This window comes from Ovis canadensis, chromosome 14 (genome assembly GCF_042477335.2).
Source record: "Ovis canadensis isolate MfBH-ARS-UI-01 breed Bighorn chromosome 14, ARS-UI_OviCan_v2, whole genome shotgun sequence".
Lineage (NCBI taxonomy): Eukaryota > Metazoa > Chordata > Mammalia > Artiodactyla > Bovidae > Ovis > Ovis canadensis.
In genome coordinates this window covers 62,718,860-62,737,751 of record NC_091258.1, presented here as the reverse complement: position 1 = coordinate 62,737,751, position 18,892 = coordinate 62,718,860, and the positions used below count along the sequence as shown (strand labels likewise).

General features: G+C 48.5%; 1 protein-coding gene across 1 annotated transcript; it reads left to right on the top strand.

The window, feature by feature from the left end:
* The first annotated feature begins 712 nt into the window (after positions 1–712).
* On the top strand, positions 713–18,498 carry BLVRB (biliverdin reductase B). The gene is made up of 5 exons (XM_069550765.1): positions 713–1,072; positions 12,326–12,490; positions 12,627–12,716; positions 13,978–14,106; positions 18,237–18,498. Exons 1-5 carry the CDS (start codon positions 994–996, stop codon positions 18,392–18,394), a joined length of 621 nt encoding a protein of 206 aa, XP_069406866.1. The 5' UTR covers positions 713–993; the 3' UTR covers positions 18,395–18,498.
* Positions 18,499–18,892: the final 394 nt, after the last annotated feature.

Below are 18,892 nucleotides of genomic sequence, written 5' to 3'. Positions count from 1 at the left end.
ACACACTGTAGCACACTTCCATGGGATCACAGAGTATCATCGACTCACACATCACACACGGCTTCACCATCACACAGCATCACACACTTTTACACACTCAAACTTGTTACACACTCACGTGGGAGTCGTACATCCTGCACAGTCACACACACGTTACACAGTCACAGGTCACAAATAACATCACAATAACAGTAACACCCACAGCCACACTCAAATGATGTCACAGAGTCACACACGAAGAGTCACACACTCCCGTATATCACAACTCACACGTCCCACACTCACACCATATCCCCCAGCGTCATGGATGCATATAGGATCACAAACGGTCCCACTATCCACCGGTGTCACCACCGGTCACAGAGGAAGAGCATCAGTGCCTTCCACACGTGGTGTCACACATAGACTCACACTGTAATACGGTGTTTTACACAGAGGGCACAAGTGTCTTCCACAATCATGCTCTCCCTTGGGGTTATTCGCAGAGTCACACGGGGTCAACACGGGCACATAGACACGCAGCTACACAGTGTCTCCCTCACGCACCCACACTGTTCTGCCTCACTTTCTCCCCTTGTGGCCTTGGGAAGGCCGTGGGGCGTTACGTGAGCCCCAGATCAGACTCACGGCCGTGAAAAAGGAGGCGTGAACGAGGAGAGGGCTGTGGGCGGGGCCCGCTCTTGCCCCGCCCCACCCCGGGAGGCTAGAGCGCGGAGGCGGGGCTCTGCGTCCACCTTCGCGGGCCGCCAGACACGCCTTCCAGGCTAAGAGGCGGGCGGAGGGGGCGGTGCTGGGCCTCAGGCGAGCTGACTCCAGCTCCGCCCACTCTATACTTAGCTAGAGGCGTGGCCTTTGGCCCCTCCCCTCGACCGAACCGTGAGGCGGCCCCGCCCCGTCCCTCCCTCTAGGAAAGGACGCGAAGGGGAACCAGCAGCCAGTCGGTTCCCGCGTGTCCTGCGACTCTACGGCCTCGCGCCTCCGCGATCCCGCGGCATGGTCGTCAAGAAGATTGCCCTTTTCGGCGCCACCGGCAACACCGGGCTCACCACGCTGGCGCAGGCGGTGCAAGCAGGCATGAGCTGGGACGGGCAGGGAATGTCGCGGGGTGCACAGCTAGAACTATAGGCATCGTGGGATTGGGCCCAGGGAGGTTGGAGCCAACGTGCCTTGGTGTGCGAGGACCTAGAGAGCAAAGCTGGTGGCCACGGGGGCAGAAATGGGGGACGCTATGAGGTCCAACTTGATCTAAGTCCCAAGGGAAACGAAATGGCCCTGGGGGGCTGGGGGACTGTAGCGATCCAATGCTCTTATGACAGACAGTTGGTGTGCGGGTGGCAGTGTGGTGGGTGGTTGCACACCCAACAAGGGCTTCACTACGCCAGGCCTGAGGCATCTTCCCAGCAGTGCCCTCTCGCCATTTGCGTTGAATCCTCATAGCACTCCTGTGAGGTGGGAACTAGTATCACCTCACCTGACAAATGAGAGAAAGCCGAGTCTCCCTGAGTGATTTGTCCAGTGTCACATAACTGGAAAGGCGCAGTGCTGAAATTTGTTACCTGGCACTTGCTCTTAACCACTGAGAGCCCGCCAGCACTTGGTTTGAGCACCAAGGATTTTAAAATTGAAAAACTGAGGGGTAAGCCGCTATGAGTACCTAATGGAAAGATCATGGAGACAAGGGTGAAGGCTTGGAGACACAGGTCCCAGGAAAATCAATGAGGGCTGAAAATTCAGAGTTGCCCCCACGAAAGGGGGCAGGAAAGGGGATAAGTATCATGCAACAGGACCCAGCCCCCACCACCCCAACTTCACCAACTCCCAGCAGAGTCTGGCCTGTCCAGATATATGGCCCCACCCTTGCTGGCCTGAGTGACTCTGAAGATATTGACTATCTGGGTGTCCCCAGAGGGTGGAGGCCACCAGGATCCCACTCTCAGCTGCCTCCTAGCCCAACTTTCCCTGGGAGGGATTGTGACTCAAAGTTCCCCTTTAGCCCCACTTCTCTCCACCTCCCCAGGGAAGACCTAGTGAGGATGTTGACTTGTGGGGACAGGAGAAACAAATGCTGATAAATATTTCTTGGGGAGGAAGTAAGAGGGAGAAGTTGAAAGATGCTGAGTCACTGTGAGTTTTAGATTCCCAAATTACTACCTTTCTCTTAGGCTTAGATTTTTTAAAATTTCACTTAGCTTCCCTGCTGGTCACAGCTGGGACTGCACCTGGAAGTATGGGCTGTACCTGAGGCCTAGGGAAGTCCTTGCCTTCTTACGGTGGCTCTAACAGGTCTCTTCAGAGCTAGTGAGCCTGAGCCTCCCTGTCCCCATCAGAAAAAGGAGGGGCTTGAATGAACTAGACTTTTATTGACCTCAGTGGCTCTGTAGGCCTGAGTCCTGAAGGCGCAGACTCTGGTGCCCATGTGGTGGGCTGTGTTTAGTCGCTCAGTCATGTCTGACGCTGTGCAACCCCATGGACTGTAATCTGCCAGGCTCCTCTGTCCATGGGATTTCCCAGACGAGAATACTGGAGTGGGTTGCTATTTCCTTCTCCAGGGGATCATCCGTACCCAGGGATTGAACCCGCATCTCCTGCATTAGCAGGCAGATTCTTTATCCCTGAGCCACCTGGGAGGCCCATCCAGCATATAGCTGGTGCTCAGTAGACACTCCTTGGCTGAGTAATTATAGATTATAGCTGTGTGATCCTGGCCCAGTTACCTAAATTTGCCTTACTTTCCCCAGACTCAAAATGGGCATATAATACAACCTACTTTGTGAGGTTGTTGCAGTCTGAGGGCCGTTTTCAAACTGCGGGTCATAGAGAGTTCTGAAATATATTCAATGGGTCGTAACAGTGTCAGAATGGATCACATGTAGAATACTGGTTTTATGAAACTATTGTCTCAGTTATACATGTATAAGTTTGTGTATACAAGGTTAGACAGTGAAATCTACTTTGAATGGAGGGCTGAGATCAAAAAAGCTTAAAAGGGGCATGATTTCTACAACTTATTCTAATATACTTAGGAAAAAACTTTATACCTATACATATAATTATACATGTTACATGTATGTGTTGTGTATACACAGAGAGAAAGATAAAGCAAATATGAGAACATAGGTCTTGCAACTTTCCTATAGGTCTGAATTTATTTCAAAATAAAATTTAATGGAAAAAAAGATAAAGTAAGAGATTTGTTTTAAACAAAAAAGGAAGAAAGAAAGAAAATTTTTTTAAGTTTGGAAATAACCTTACAAATGCTTGTGTTCTTTGTAAAGGGCAAAATCTGTGAATTCTAAAACTATAGTTTGACATAGTAGCCGTTAGCCACTTGTGGCTATTTAAATTTAAATGTGAGTTGTGTTTAAAAAAATTTTTTTTAAGTCACTCATCAGTGGAAAGAGCTTAGTACAGCACTTGGCACGTAAGAGGCTTTTTTTTTTTTTTTTTTTTGGCTGTTTCCTGCAGCTTGTGGGATCTTAGTTCCCCAACCAGGGGTTGAACCTGTGCCTTCAGCAGTGAGAGCCTGCAGTCCTAACCACTGGACCGCCAGGGAATTCTCTAGGAGGCTCTCAGTAAATGTCTCTAATCACCAATAGGCTTCCCAGGTGGCTCTATAGTGATAAAGAACCCACTTGCCAATGCAGGAAACATAAGAGACACCGGGTCGATCCCTGGGTTGGGAAGATCCATTGCAGGAGGGCACGGCAACCCACTTCAGTATTCTTGCCTAGAGAATCCTTAGACAGAGGAGCCTGGCAGACTACAGTCCATAGAGTCACAAAGAGCCGGATACGACTGAAGCGACTTGGCACCAGCACAATTACCAACAATGTCGCGCTGATGGGCACTCTTGTGCTGGGCCGGTGTCAGAGCTCTCGTGTTGGTGAGAACGTTTCTCCTCCAAAATGCCCACAATTTTCTAGGGTCCATTTTACTAATACGGTGGTAGTTAACCAGTGACTACATTGACACCCTGAAAGCCCCTGTTGCTCCCCAGTGTGTCTGAGGCCAGCAAAAAGGTGATCACACACAAGATAGGCATGCTAGAGACGGCTACTACTACTACTACTAAGTCGCTTCAGTCGTGTCTGACTATGCGACCCCATAGACAGCAGCCCACCAGGCTCCCCCGTCCCTGGGATTCTCCAGGCAAGAACACTAGAGTGGGTTGCCATTTCCTTCTCCAATGTATGAAGTGAAAAGTGAAAGTGAAGTCGCTCAGTCGTGTCCAACTCTTAGCGACCTTATGGACTGCAGCCCACCAGGCTCCTCCGTCCATGGGATTTCCCAGGCAAGAGCATTTTAGTTTTTATTTTTAAAATTATTTATTTACTTTTGGCTGCACAGGGTCTTCATTGCTGCTTTCTCTAGTTGGGGCCAGCAGGGGCTACTCTCTAGTTTCAGGGCATGTGCTTCTCATTGCGGTGGCTTCTCTTGTGGAGCACAGGCTCTAGGGCACTCCGGCTTTAGTAGCTGCGACACTTGGGCTCAGTAGTTGGGGCTCCCGGGCTCTAGAGCACAAGCTCAACAGTTGTGGCTTGAGGCCTTAGCTGCTCTGAGGCATGTGGGAGTCTTCCCAGACCAGGGATCGACGAACCCATGTCTCCTACATTAGCAGAGGGATTCTTTACCACTGAGTCACCAGGAAAGCCCGACCTTCACTTTAGAGAAGAGACTGAGGACCAGTCAGGGAAGGCGTTTTCTGAGGTTCCTCTGCCAGTGAGAGGTGGAGCCGAGAAATGCCTTGGGAGTCCAGTGGTTAAAACTGTGAGCTTCTACTGCGAGTGGCTTGAGGTTCCCCTTGGTCAGGGAACTAAAATCCTATAGGCCTTGTGGTGCAGTCAGAAAAAAAAAAGGAGAGGTGGAGCTGGAGTCTGAACTCAAGTCTCTGGCACAGTGTAGACTGTGCTTTTGTGCTGATATAAAAGTCAGGGGAGGGACTTCCCTGATGATCCACTGGTTAAGACTCCGCACTTCCACTGCCAAGGGCACAAGTTCGATTCCTGGTCGGGGAACTAAGATCCCACATGTTACCTGGCAGGGCCATTAAAAAATAATAATAAATCCAGGAGATGATGTTGAGTATGTCTTAGCCCCTGCACCCACAGGGCCATTGGTTGGTTAGCATAAGCAGGGCCATGACAGAGGAAGCGCGGTTGGCTGGAGAAAGAGGGTAAGGGTGCTCCAGGCAGAGGAGCATGTGCGAAGGCCAGGAGGCAGGAGGCAGCATGGTGCGTTTGAGGAACTGAAAGAAGCGCAGTTAGTGAAGAGGGCTTTGGCTCCAGCACAGTCTGGAGAGGAGAGGCCACATGGAGGGGGCGTGTAGAGGGGAGGCTTGAAGGCTATCATAAGGAACATGACTATCTTAAGGCACTGGGGTGGAGGGTGGATAGGGAGAAATCTGAGCCAAGGGCACTTTGTTTTTTGGGGTGTTTTTTTTAAAAATTAATTTATTTATTTATGTTGGCTGTACTGGGTCTTAATTGCAACAGGCAGGATCTTTAGGTACAGCATGTGGGATCTAATTCCCTGAACGGGGGTCAAACCTGGGCCCCTTGCCCTGGGAGTATGGAGTCTTAGCTCCTGGACCCCCGGGGAAGTCCTAGGGCACTTTGATGTAACTGTGGAAAGCTCTATCTGGCTACAATGTGCAGTGTGGGTTGGAGGGGTTGAGACACACCAGAAGCCCAGGGAGGACTAGACCAGGCCAGGAAATACAATTGTGAGATGATGAAAAGGCCTGGTCCCAGCCAACAGCCATAGAGCCCTCTTTTCTGTGCCAGACACTCCTCTAAGCTTTTCATTTGTTTTCGTTTTCATTTTGCATCTTTTCAATAGCAACTTTAAGTTATCATTCACATACCATACCCCATTCACCCCTTTAAAGAATATAATTCAATGGGTTTTAGCATATTCCCAGACTCATGCAAACATCATCACAATCAATTTAGAACATTTCATCACTACAAAAAGAAACCCCTAGAAGTCACTCCCCATTTTCCTGCTCAGCCACTTCCCCAGCCCTAGGCAATCATTCATCTACTTTTTGTTTATATGGATTTGCCTGTTCCAGACCTTTCTTATAAATGGAGACATACATCATGTGACTCTTTATGACTGGCTTCTTTCACTTAGCAAAAGGAATTTTTTCAAGGTTCATCTATATTGTAGCCTATGTGTCATCTCTTTTTATTGTTGAAATACCATTGTGTTGGGCTTCCCTGGTAGCTTCAATGGTAAAGAATCTGCCTGCAATGCAGGAGACCCCGGTTTGATTCCTGGGTTGGGAAGATCTCCTGGAGAAGAGTATTCACCAGTATTCACAGGCCTCCCTGGGGGCTCAGACGGTAAAGAATTTGCCTGCAATGCAGGAGACCTGGGTTCGATCCCTGGGAAGATCCTCTGGAGGAGGGCATGCATGGCAACCCACTCCAGTTTTCTTACCTGGAGAATCCCCATGGACAAAAGATCCTGGTGGGCCATGGGGTTGCAAAGAGTTGGACACGACTGAGCAACTAACCACAGCACAGCACCATTACATTATTTATCTACACCACTTTTCTTTCTTTCTTTCTTACTTTTTGGCTGTGCCGTGTGGCGTGTGGGGTCCTAGTTCCCTGACCAGGGATCAAACCTGCAACCCCTGCGCTGGAAGTGTGAAGTCTTAACCACTGGACTGCCAAGGAATTCCCTATACCACTTTTATTTATCCATTCAGTTGATGGGAATTTGGGAGGTTTCCACTTTGAGGCTTTGATGAGTAATGCCTCTATAAACATTCATGTACAGGTTTTGTGTGAACATACGTTTCCATTTCTCTTGGCATATACCTAGGAGTCAAATTGCTGGGTCGTTGGGGTAACAACGGCTTCCCAGGTGGTATAGTAGTAAAGAATCCGTCGGCCAGTGCATGAGACACACAGGGGATGTGGGTTCCATCCCTGGGTCGGGAAGATCCCCTGGAAAAGGGAATGGCAACCCTCTTCAGTATTCTTACTTGGAAAATCCTATGGACAGAGGAGCCTGGTGGGCTACAGTCCATGGGCTCACAAAGAGTCGGACACAACTGATCACAGGGGTAACAATACGCTTAACCTGAGGAACTGCCGGATTGTCTTCCAAAGCAACCTCATCATTCAACATCATCAGCCCTGTATGAAGGTTCCAGTTTCCCTACAGGCACACCAACAGTCATTGTGTCTTTTTGATTATAGTCCTCCTCAGTTCAGTTCAGTCACTCAGTCGTGTCCGACTCTCGTCCCCTCCTCCTCCTGCCCCCAATCCCTCCCAGCATCAGAGGTTTTTCCAATGAGTCAACTCTTCACATGAGGTGGCCAAAGTACTGGAGTTTCAGCTTTAGCATCATTCCTTCCAAAGAAATCCCAGGGCTGATCTCCTTCAGAATGGACTGGTTGGATCTCCTGGCAGTCCAAGGGACTCTCAAGAGTCTTCTCCAACATCACGGTTCAAAAGCATCAATTCTTTGGCGCTCAGCCTTCTTCACAGTCCAACTCTCACATCCATACATGACCCCAGGAAAAACCATAGCCTTGACTAGACGGACCTTAGTCAGCAAAGTAATGTCTCTGCTTTTGAATATACTATCTAAGTTGGTCATAACTTTTCTTCCGAGGAGTGTCTTTTAATTTCATGGCTGCAGTCACCATCTGCAGTAATTTTGGAGCCCCAAAAAATAAAGTCTGACACTGTTTCCACTGTTTCCCCATCTATTTCCCATGAAGTGATGGGACAGGATGCCATGATCTTTGTTTTCTGAATGTTGAGCTTTAGGCCAACTTTTTCACTCTCCTCTTTCACTTTCATCAAGAGGCTTTTTAGTTCCTCTTCACTTGCTGCCATAAGGGTGGTGTCATCTGCATATCTCAGGTTATTGATATTTCTCCTGGCAATCTTGATTCCAGCTTGTGTTTCTTCCAGTCCAGCGTTTCTCATGATGTACTCTGCATATACGTTAAGTAAGCAGGGTGACAATATACAGCCTTGACGTACTCCTTTTCCTATTTGGAACCAGTCTGTTGTTCCATGTCCAGTTCTAACTGTTGCTTCCTGACCTGCATACAGATTTCTCAAGAGGCAGGTCAGGTGGTCTGGTATTCCCATCTCTTTCAGAATTTTCCACAGTTTATTGCGATCCGCACAGTCAAAGGCTTTGGCATAGTCAATAAAGCAGGAATAGATGTTTTTCTGGAACTCTCTTGCTTTTTCCATGATCCAGCGGATGTTGGCAATTTGATCTCTGGTTCCTCTGCCTTTTCTAAAACCAGCGTGAACATCAGGGAGTTCACGGTCCACGTATTGCTGAAGCCTGGCTTGGAGAATTTTGAGCATTACTTTACTAGCATGTGAGATGAGTGCAACTGTGCAGTAGTTTGAGCATTCTTTGGCATTACCTTTCTTTGGGATTGGAATGAAAACTGACCTTTTCCAGTCCTGTGGCCACTGCTGAGTTTTCCAAATTTGTTGGCATATTGAGTGCAGCACTTTCACAGCATCATCTTTCAGGATTTGAAACAGCTCAACTGGAATTCCATCACCTCCACTAGCTTTGTTCATAGCGATGCTTTCCAAGGCCCACTGGACTTCACATTCTAGGATGTCTGGCTCTAGATGAGTGATCACACCATCATGATTATCTGGGTCATGAAGATGTTTTTTGTACAGTTCTTCTGTGTATTCTTGCCACCTCTCCTTAATATCTTTTGCTTCTATTAGGTCCAGACCATTAGTGGGTATGAAATAGTATCTCACTATGGTTTTGATTTGTGTTTCTCTGATGGTTAATGATATTGGGTATCTTTTCATACGTTTATTGGCCATTTGTCTATCTTCTTTGGAGAAAGGTCTATTCAGATCTTTTGCTCAGTTTTTAATGTTCATCTTTTACTATCAAGTTGTAAAAGTTCTTTATATATTCTAAATACAAGTCTCTCATCAGATATATGATTTGCAAAAGTGTTCTCCCATTCTGTGGGTTGTCTTTTCACTTTCTTGATAGTGTCCTTGGAAGCTTTTTTTTTTTTCATTTCAGTTTTCATTTTTTCACCAATTTTTATTTTTCGTTTTGGTGATGTCCAGTGAATCTGTTTTCCCATTTGTTGCTTGTGCTTTTGGTGTCACTGCTAGGAAACCACTGCCTAATCGAATGGCACAAAGATTTATGCTTATGTTTCCTTCTAGGAAAAGGAAAAGGAAGTGGCAACCCACTCCAATACTCTTGCCTAGAAAATTCCATGGATGGAGGAGCCTGGTGGGCCACAGTCCATGGGGTCGCAAAGAGTCTGACATGACTGAGCGACTTCACTTTCCTTCTAGAATTTTTATAGTTTTCAATTCAGTTCAGTTCAGTCTCTCAGTCGTGTCCGACTCTTCGCGACCCCATGGACTGCAGTTTTAGCTCCTACATTTAGAACTTTGATAATTTTGAGTTAATTTTCATATATTATGTGAGGTAGGGATCCATCTTTATTCTTTTACATATGGATATCCAGTTGTCCCCGCACCATTTGTTGAAAAGATTCTTCTTTTCCCATTGAATTAATTGTCTTGGCACCCTTGTCAAAAATCAACCAACCACTTTAAACTTTTAGGAATACTATTCAAACCTACATCAACCCTGTAAGGCAGAGACTGTTATTGGTGTCATTTTACAAATGAAGGCTCTAAGGCCAGACAGGTTAAGTGGCCTGCCTAGTGTCACAAAGCTAGCTAGTGGTAGGGACAGATAGAATTCAAAATCCGGGTTACTTTGACAATTAGATAAGCTAATACATGTAAAGTACTTAGCACCTGGCATCTAGTGAGTGCTCTATAAATACTATGTATCTTTATTTTTTCATTTTATTTATTTTTGACTGCACTGGATCTTCGTTGCTCCAACGACTTTTTTCCCCCCTCTCGTGGCAAGAGGGGGCTGCTCTCTAGCTGCTGTGAGTGGGCTTCTCGTGGAGGTGGCTTCTCTTGTTGCAGACCACATGCTCTGGAGCCTGCAGGCTTCAGTCACTGCGGCACCGGGCTCAGCGGTTGTGGCTCCCTGGCTCTGGAGCCCAGGCTCAGTAGTCGTGGCACACGGGCTTGGTTGCTTCAGAGCATGTGGCATCTTCCTGGATCAGGGGTCAAACCCATGTCTCCTGCATTGGCAGGTGGATTCTTTACCACTGAGCCACCAGGGAAGCCACTAAGTATCACTATTATCATCGTTGCCCCAGAGTATACAGATTTTTAATTATTTGTTTTTTAAATGTATGATGACAAGTATCAAGGAAACTGGGACAGTTTTGTTGTTTTGCCTTTCCTTTATCCTTTTCAGAACAACAGATTAATCCTCTGATAGGTACCAGTGATGACCAATGAAATTTCTTAGTTATCATTATGAATTCACATATTTTTATATATTTGATGTGCTTCCGTTCTTTGCCATCCATATTCTTTGGGACAAATCAAATTGCCCCTGATTTGTCCTGAGAACCCCTTCAAGTGGCTTCTGTGTCCTCTTGACCTCACTTCATCATTCTTTAAACATCACATAGCTGGTGGTACAAGATGTTCCAGGTTCATCTTGTCCTCTCCCTGCCCCGGCCCAGCAAGCAGCCATTCCTTCAAGGAGCTCTGGTTCATTTTTCAAGAGAATGCTGTTTAGAGGCTGTCTTAATCAGCTCAGGCTGCTATAACAAAAATACCACAGACCAAGTGGCTTAATCAGCACTCATTTCTCACAGTTCCAGAGACTGGGAAGGTCAAGATCAAGGTACCAGCTGGTGTGGTTTCTAGTGAGGGCCTGCTTCCTGGCTTGCAGAGGCTGCCTTCATGCTGTGTCCTTACACTGTAGAGAGAGAGTGCCTTGGTCTTCCTCTTCTTGTGTGCAAGCATGCTAAGTTGCTTCAGTCATCTCTGACTCTTCGATCCCATGGACTGCAGCTTGCCAGGCTCCTCTGTCCATGGGATTCTCCAGGTGAGAATACTGGAGGCGGTTGCCATGCCCTCCTCCAGGGGATCTTCTTGACCCAGGGATCGAACCTGTGGCTCCTGCATTGCAGGCAGATTCTTTACCACTGAGCCACCAGGGAAGCCCCTTCTTCTTCTTAGAAGGACACTAATCTCATTATGGGGACCCTACTCTCTACCTTCATGACCTCATCTAAACCTAATTACCTCCCAAAGGCTGCATCTCCAAATACCATCCCATTGGGAGTTAGGGCTTCAGCATATGAATTCAGCGCATGACAAAAGCGTTCAGTCCATGACAGAGACTACTAACTACTGTTTTTGTTTTTTTTTTGCAATATGCATAAACATTAATATATTTTGCCGTTGTCTAAAACAAAGAAAGAAATATGTTGCTGGTAAACTTGATTTTTAATATATATTTATTTATTTATTTGATTGTACCAAGTCTTAGCTGGGGCATGTGAACTCTTAGTTGCCTCACGTGGGATCTAGTTCCTCGACCAGGAACTGAACCCAGGTGCCTGCAGTGGGAGCACAGAGTCTTAGCCACTGGGCCACTAGGGAAGTCCCTGTTGGTTATAAACTTTAAAAAGGAGTATTTGTGTGTGTGATGGTGGGGCCAAGGGACACAGAGTTCTCCAAAATTCTTTTGGGAGGTGATATGCCAAAGAAATATTCAAAATAAATGACCACTAAGACAGGACCCAGGGCTTCTCAGGCGGCGCTAGTTGTGAAGAACTTACCTGCCAATGCAGGAGATGTAAGAGATGCAGGTTCGATTCCTAGGTCGGGAAGATCCCCTGGAGGAGGGCATGGAAACTCACTCCAGTATTATTGCCTGAAGAATCCCATGGACAGAGGAGCCTCATGGGCTATAGTCCACGGGGTCACAAAGAGTTGGACATGACTTATCAACTTGGCATGCACACATACCCGAAAGACAGGACCCAACCCTTCAGAAGTAATGCCTGGGGGACCAAACCCAATGATGAACATACTTGGCAGTACCTCAGCTTCCTCCAGGACCATGGACGGGGGACATAGACCAGTGTGACGATGAGCTTAACCCTTTAGTTGTTGGGGGGAGGAGGGAGTAGAGAAGTCAAGGGGATGAGAGACAGAGAAAGGCATCGGCAGATTATTTATGAACTGGCGGGGAGGTATCACCCTATTTCAACAATCAACTGTGTGTATATCAACTGTGAGTATGCCAGCAAAAATGTTTGAAGATCGTGGTCTCAAAACAGGGGATCTGGGGGATGGATTTGGGGGTTCACGGGACCCTCCAGGACCCAGCCTCTGGAGCCTAGGAGTGCCAGCCTGCAGGCCGACTGACCTGCCTCTCTGCCCTTCTTTGCAGGCTATGAGGTGACGGTGCTGGTGCGGGACCCCTCCAGGCTGCCCTCAGAGGGGCCCCAGCCGGCCCACGTGGTGGTGGGCGACGTCCGGCAGCCAGCCGATGTGGACAAGACTGTGGCTGGGCAGGACGCTGTCATCGTGCTGCTGGGCACCCGCAATGACCTCAGTACTGAGCCCCCCCTCTGCCCGCGGCCCACCCCTGCACCTCGGCCCCCAGCGCCGCCCCCGCCCCCAGCCCCTCCCCTGCCACCCCTGCCACCGCCGCCGCCCACCAGTGACAGCCACTCTCTGTCTCCTCTAAGGTCCTACCACAGTGATGTCCGAGGGTGCCCAGAACATTGTGGCGGCCATGAAGGCCCATGGCGTGGACAAGGTCGTGGCCTGCACCTCGGGTGGGTGGCAGGGTCGTAGGGGTTGGGGCCGAAAAGTGGGAGCTGGGTACTGGACAGGCAGCCCAGAGGTTTCTACAAGGTGGCATTGGAGCTATTCCAAGTTACTGTGTATTTATTGAGCACCAGTTCTGCATCTGAACCTTGCTGAATGGTACCTGGCCCCTGCACTCATGGGTCTCATGAACAGAAAGGAAGTGGTAACAGCGTGATCATCAAACCGTGACAGGCCGGAGTAGTCAGGGCCAGGATGGAGGGTGAGGCACAGGCAGAGGGGTCAAGGCCAGGATCTGGGGGAAGCATGGGGAACGGGATCAGAGCTGGGATGGGGGAAGGCTAGAGGACTCTGGGGGTTCAGAGGAGGTGTCTGACCCAGCCTAAGAAGGGGTCAGGGAGAGAATGCAAGAGGAAGTGACAGAGCCTTGGATACATGGGCCAGGTCTTTACTCTCAAAGAGCTCCCAATTTACAAAGAGATGCCCTTCCTGAATAATCTGAAAAGAAGGCTGCAGGGTGTGTGACAGGAGCAGTTAAAGCTAGCAGTGTTTATTGAGCACTTACTGTGTGCTTGGCACCATCTGAGCACCTCACAGATGAATGCCACTGAATCCTCTCAAAATTCCTTTGATAGTACTTCCATTCATGGTGGCACATCCTAGGTGCCCAGTGAATTGTAGCTGTTCTTACCGCCTCCCGTCTATAGCTAAGGGAGTGGAGGCACAGAGAGGCCCATCGCCTTACCCGAGATCACACAGCCTGTAGCTGGCAGAGCTGGGGTGTGGAACCAGGCTGTCTGTCTCCACTACCCACACGCCTTACCACTCTTCCATCACACCTGTTGTCTCCCAGGGAAGGGAGATGACATGAGGGGGGAGTGAGGAGGGGTAGGGACTGTGAGGCAGGGGCATGGCTGCAACAGAGCCAGTGAAGGGGAGAGTGTTGGGTGGTGAGGCCAGGGGGCTGATGCTATCAGATCAAGTGGGGCCCCGGGGCCCTGATGGGGCCTCTGCTGTCCCCCTGAGTGAGATGGGGTCCTGGTAGGGTCCCAGATGTGCAAGGGTAGGGTCAGGAGAACAGGGAGGAGGCTCTGCCATGGTCTAGGCAGGAGGTAACACCAGACAGGAGCAGGTGGGGTGAGAAGCCTGGAACAACTGAAGGGCAGTAATGAGTCCCTGCAGGGAGGTGTTCTGCCAGGAGACCTGCGGGCTATGGGCCTGGCCAGGCTGTCCTCAAGTCTTGTCTGATCCTGCCCTGTGTCCCCCCAGCCTTCCTACTGTGGGACCCTTCCAAGGTGCCCCCAAGACTGCAGGATGTGACCGATGACCATGTCCGGATGCACAAGGTACTGCAGCAGTCGGGCCTGAAGTACGTGGCCGTGATGCCACCACATATAGGTGAGTGGACAGAGAGCCAACTGCAGGTCATCACCAGCCAGCTCCCTCCAGTCCTCTGGGGACATTAGCTGGGCCTTCCCTGTTGTTCAGTCGCTCAGTCGTGTCCAACTCTCTGTGACCCCATGGACTGCAGCACACCAGGCTTCCCTGTCCTTCAAACTCATTTGCTCAAGCTCATGTGATGTCATCCAACCATCTCATCCTCTGTCATCCCCTTCTCCTCCTGCCTTCAATCTTTCCCAGCATCACGGTCTTTTCCATGAGTTGGCTCTTCACATCAGGTGGCCAAAGGATTGGCACTTCAGCTTCAGCATCCGTCCTTCCAGTGAATATTCAGAGCTGATTTCCTTTAGGATTGACTGGTTTGATCTCCTTGCAGTCCAAGAGATTCTCAAAAGTCTGCTCCAACACCAGAGTTCAAAAGCATCAATCAACTCTTTGGTGCTCAGCCTTCTTTATGGTCCAACTCTCACATCTGTACATGACTACTGGTAAAACCATAGCTTTGACTATACAGCTTTGTCGACAAAGTGATGTCTCTGCTTTTTAATATGCTGTCTAGGTTTATTGAAATTGCAGTCTCTCAGGACTTCTTCCACTGTACTCTCTTTATTAGAAGGAAGTTATACTGAGGCTCCTCCACATTCAAGAGATGGGGACTTATGCTTCACGTCGGTTCTTTGTTTTTAAAACCCATGTATTTATTTGGCCACGCTGTACATCTTGTGGGATCTTAGTTACTCTGAAAGTGAAAGAAAGTGTTAATGCTCAGTCATGTCCGACTCTTTGCAACCCCATGGACTGTAGGTGCCAGGCTCCCTTGTCCATAGAATTCTCCAAGCAGGAATGCTGGAGTGGGTTGCCATTCCCTTCTCCAGGGGGATCTTCCCGATCCAGGGATCAAAACCGGGTCTCCTGCAATGCAGGCAGATTCTTTACTGTTTGAGCCTCTGCCAGAGATCAAACTCCTGCCCTCAGCAGTGGAAATGCAAAGTGGTCACCCTGGACCACCAGGGAATTCCCTTGTTTTTTAATCTTATTTAGTGTGTGTCTCCCTCACTGGAATTGTGAAGTATAAAGCTTTGTTTGAAGGCACGGATTTTGTCTTGTTTTGATTACTGCTGTGTTCCTAGTGCCTAGATAGGGCTTGGCTCAGTTGCTCAGTCCTATCCTACTCTTGGCTCAGTCTGTCTGACTCTTGGGACCCCATGGACTGTAGCCCACCAGTCTCCTCCATCCATGAGATTCTCCAGCCAAGAATACTGGAGTGGGTTGCCATGCTCTCCTCCAGGGGATCTTTCCAACCCAGGGGTCGAACCCCCATCTCCTGTGTTTCTGGCATAGCAGGCGGATTCTTTTCCGCTGAGCCATTGGCGAAGCATTTGGTTTGTAATAAGTGCTCAGTAAATATTTGTCGAATGAACTAATACCAGGGGAGATGCCTTGCTTCCAGGTGGTGCTGTGGAGGGAACCACACCCTCTTTACCCCTCCCGGGTGTGGAATTCACATTGAGAGACCCAAAGTCAGAGGGAGAGATTCGTTCACTTACAAATGTCTCTTTGCACAGGAGGTGTGCACCTGGCCAGCATTACAAGTACCAGTGGGAATTCCCGGGGAGCCCAGTGGTTAGGACGCCAGGCTTTCACTGGCTTTGACTACCCAGGGCCCAGAGTTTGATCCCTGGTTGGGGAACTAAAATCCCACAAGCTGCGTGTTGAGGCCAAAACAATAAAACAAGTATCACTGACATAGTCTCTGATCTCATGAGGCTTCCATTTCTAGCAGGGGAAACAAAAGAACGATGTGAGTCGCTCAGTCACATCCAAGTCTTTGGAACCGCACGGACTGTAGCCCACCAGGTTCCTCTGTCCATGGAATTCTCCAGGGGATCTTCTCAACCCTGGGAGTGAACCCAGGTTTCCTGCATTGCTAGCAGATTCTTTACCATCTGAGCCACCAGGGAAATCCAAACGAAAGATAGATGATCCATATTACTGTTGAGTGGTGCTATGCTGAATGAAGAAACATACGTTAATAGTTCAGTGAAGAGAGTAATGGGGTGCTGCTTAGAGCAGAGGCTTTCTAAGGACATGGCTTCATGCCCTGAGGGAGGGAACCAGGTGAGTGTCTAAGGTGAGTGGGGACATTCTGGGATAAGGGAACAGCAGTGCCCAGGCCTGAGTCGGGAACTGTTATCTCCTTCCTGTTTGCCTGCCTGCTGGATGAGCAGTTCTGTGCCCGGGCCCTTCTGCCTGGAGGAGGAGGAGGCTTGTATACCACCCTCCAGAGGTTCAGGTAAGCTTCGATGTTGAGGTTCAGTTCAGGGACCCTGTTGGATGAGAATCCTGAGGTGTGAATCAGTGGTGAGGCTGCATGCTGGAGAAGCGAAAGAGAGCGCCAGCTCCAGTGCTGTGCAGACTTCAGGCCTGTGACCTCTGAGCCTCAGTTTCCTCATCTCCAAACGGGCTCATATTACTTCTTGACCTCCCAGGTTTAAAGCGAATATTCGGAGAGATTAAGCCTAAAAATTCCTTAACACGAAGTTGTTGGGGGGGGTTTTTTAGTTCTTTTTCTGTGTGAATATGAAAACTTTGAAACCTCCAGAAAAGTTAAGGCAATTCAAGGTTTAAGAATTACCCATAAACCCTTCATCTGGGTTCACTTGTTAACATTTTGGCTTGTTTCTTTTCCCCATCTATCTGCTTATCATTTATGCATGCCACTAATGGGTATGTGTGTTTATGTGAATACAAGTGTAGGGGCTTCCCAGGTGGTGCCAGTCGTAAAGAATCCACCTGCCAACGCAGGCAGATGTAAAGAGACATGAGTTTGATCCCTGGGTTGGGAAGATTCCCCTGAAAGAGGGTATGGCAACCCACGCCAGCATTCTTGCCTGGAGAATTCCATGGACAGAGGAGTCTGGTGGGCTACAATCCACGGGGCTGCAAAGAATTGGACACGACTTAAATGACCTAGCACACAATGTACATGTGTGATTATGTGAATATATATGTAGTGTATATACATACATTTTTAAAAATGTGTGTGTCTACATTGGCACACTGTACTCCTAGAACCTCTTCGTGGGCATCTTCCAAGAAGAAGTATTTGGAAACAAACCCCAGTACGGTTACTGCACTAAGGGAATTGACATTCACTCTATCACATCATTTAGTATCCACTCCGTACTCAGACATACCCAACTGCCAAAAAATGTCTTCCAGCCTTCCCCTCCCCTCAAAATCAGGATCCAATCCAGGATCATGTGTTGCGTTTAGTTGCCATGTCACCTCCAGTCTGGAACAATCCTCCATATCATTTTTTTAAAATTATTTTTTAACATGAAACATAACAGGCAAGGTGTCTTTTCTTTTTACATATATATCCATTCTTTTATTTTTAACTTTATTTTTAATTGAAGGATAATTGCTTTACAATATTGGTTTGATTTCTGCCATACATCAACATGAATTAGCCATGGGCGTACATATGTCCCCTCCCTCTTGAATCCATTCTTTTTAATATTAGTTTCTATTATGGTTTATCCCAGGACATTGACTGTAGTTCCCTGTGCTAAATAGTAGGATCTTGTTGTCTCAGATATCTTTTGAAATATTCCACATTCTGGATTTCTGTCATTACAGAAATTTCTGTCTTACAGACTAAAATTGAATATTTTTGGCGGGAATGTTGTGACAGCATATGTTTCTTTCCTCTTTTTTTTCCCTTCATTTATTTATTTGGCTGCTCTGGATCTTCCTTTCTGTGACCTGGCTTTCTCTAGTTGCAGCAGGGGGAGGTACTCTTCGGTGCTTGCGCTTCTTACTGCAGGGGCTTCTCTCGTTGCGGAGCACGGGCTCTAGGCTTTCAGGCTCCGTAGTTGTGCCCATGCGCTTAGTTGCTCTGAGATGTGTGGGATCTTCCCGGACCAGGGATTGAACCCGAGTTCCCTGCATGGACAAGCAGATTCTGAACCAGTGGACAACCAGGGAAGCCCAGCTCTTATACCATCTTCTACCGTCTTGTCTAGGCACTCTGTAGACACCCTGGGATGTCATTGGCGTGATCACAAGTTGGGGGAGAGGAAAGGTCATCCGCTTTACCTGGCCTCTCTGTCTTTACCTCGCAGGAGACCACCCGTTGACTGGGGCCTACACAGTGACCCTGGATGGACGAGGGCCCTCAAGGGTCATCTCCAAACACGACCTGGGCCACTTCATGCTGCGCTGCCTCACCACCGATGAGTACGACGGGCACACCACCTACCCCTCCCATGTGTATGAATAGGGCTCTGGCCCTGTCCCGGGAAGACAGCATCCTGTGAAACAGAACAAAGGAAGGGGGCAATAAATCTAGAGCCAAGAGCTTCAGATTACTCTAGAGGATCCACATCTATCTGCATGCTCAGTGTATCTGTCTGCCTCTGTGAGATTTTCTGGGTATTCATTCATTCATTTCCTCTCTTGGTTCTGTGCCAGGGACCCAGTGGTGACTGTGGACGTAGCGGTGATGCTGCCCGCACAGATCTCACAGTCCAGTGGGGAGGACAGTCTTGCCCCTGACAGCGACAACACAGACCGGCCAGAACTCTGATGGAGGAAGCACACAGGGCCGAGGGACCCAGCTGGAGGTGCAGACAGTGTTCTGTGGAAGAGCAGATGTCCTGCCTGAAACCTGATTTAGTGAGAATGAGCCAGGAGAAGGTTCTAAGACATGACATTCTAGGTAGAAGATACCACTTGAGCCAGGCAACTGAATAGCACATGGCGCCTTTGAAGAACTCAG

Bases quoted from the DNA above. Each gene is read 5' to 3' on its own strand.
- BLVRB (XM_069550765.1), top strand. From the start codon at position 994: ATGGTCGTCAAGAAGATTGCCCTTTTCGGCGCCACCGGCAACACCGGG. The intron at 1,073-12,325 runs GCATGAGCTGGG...CCTTCTTTGCAG, and splicing joins GGCGCAGGCGGTGCAAGCAG to GCTATGAGGTGACGGTGCTG. The intron at 12,717-13,977 runs GTGGGTGGCAGG...GTGTCCCCCCAG, and splicing joins GGTCGTGGCCTGCACCTCGG to CCTTCCTACTGTGGGACCCT.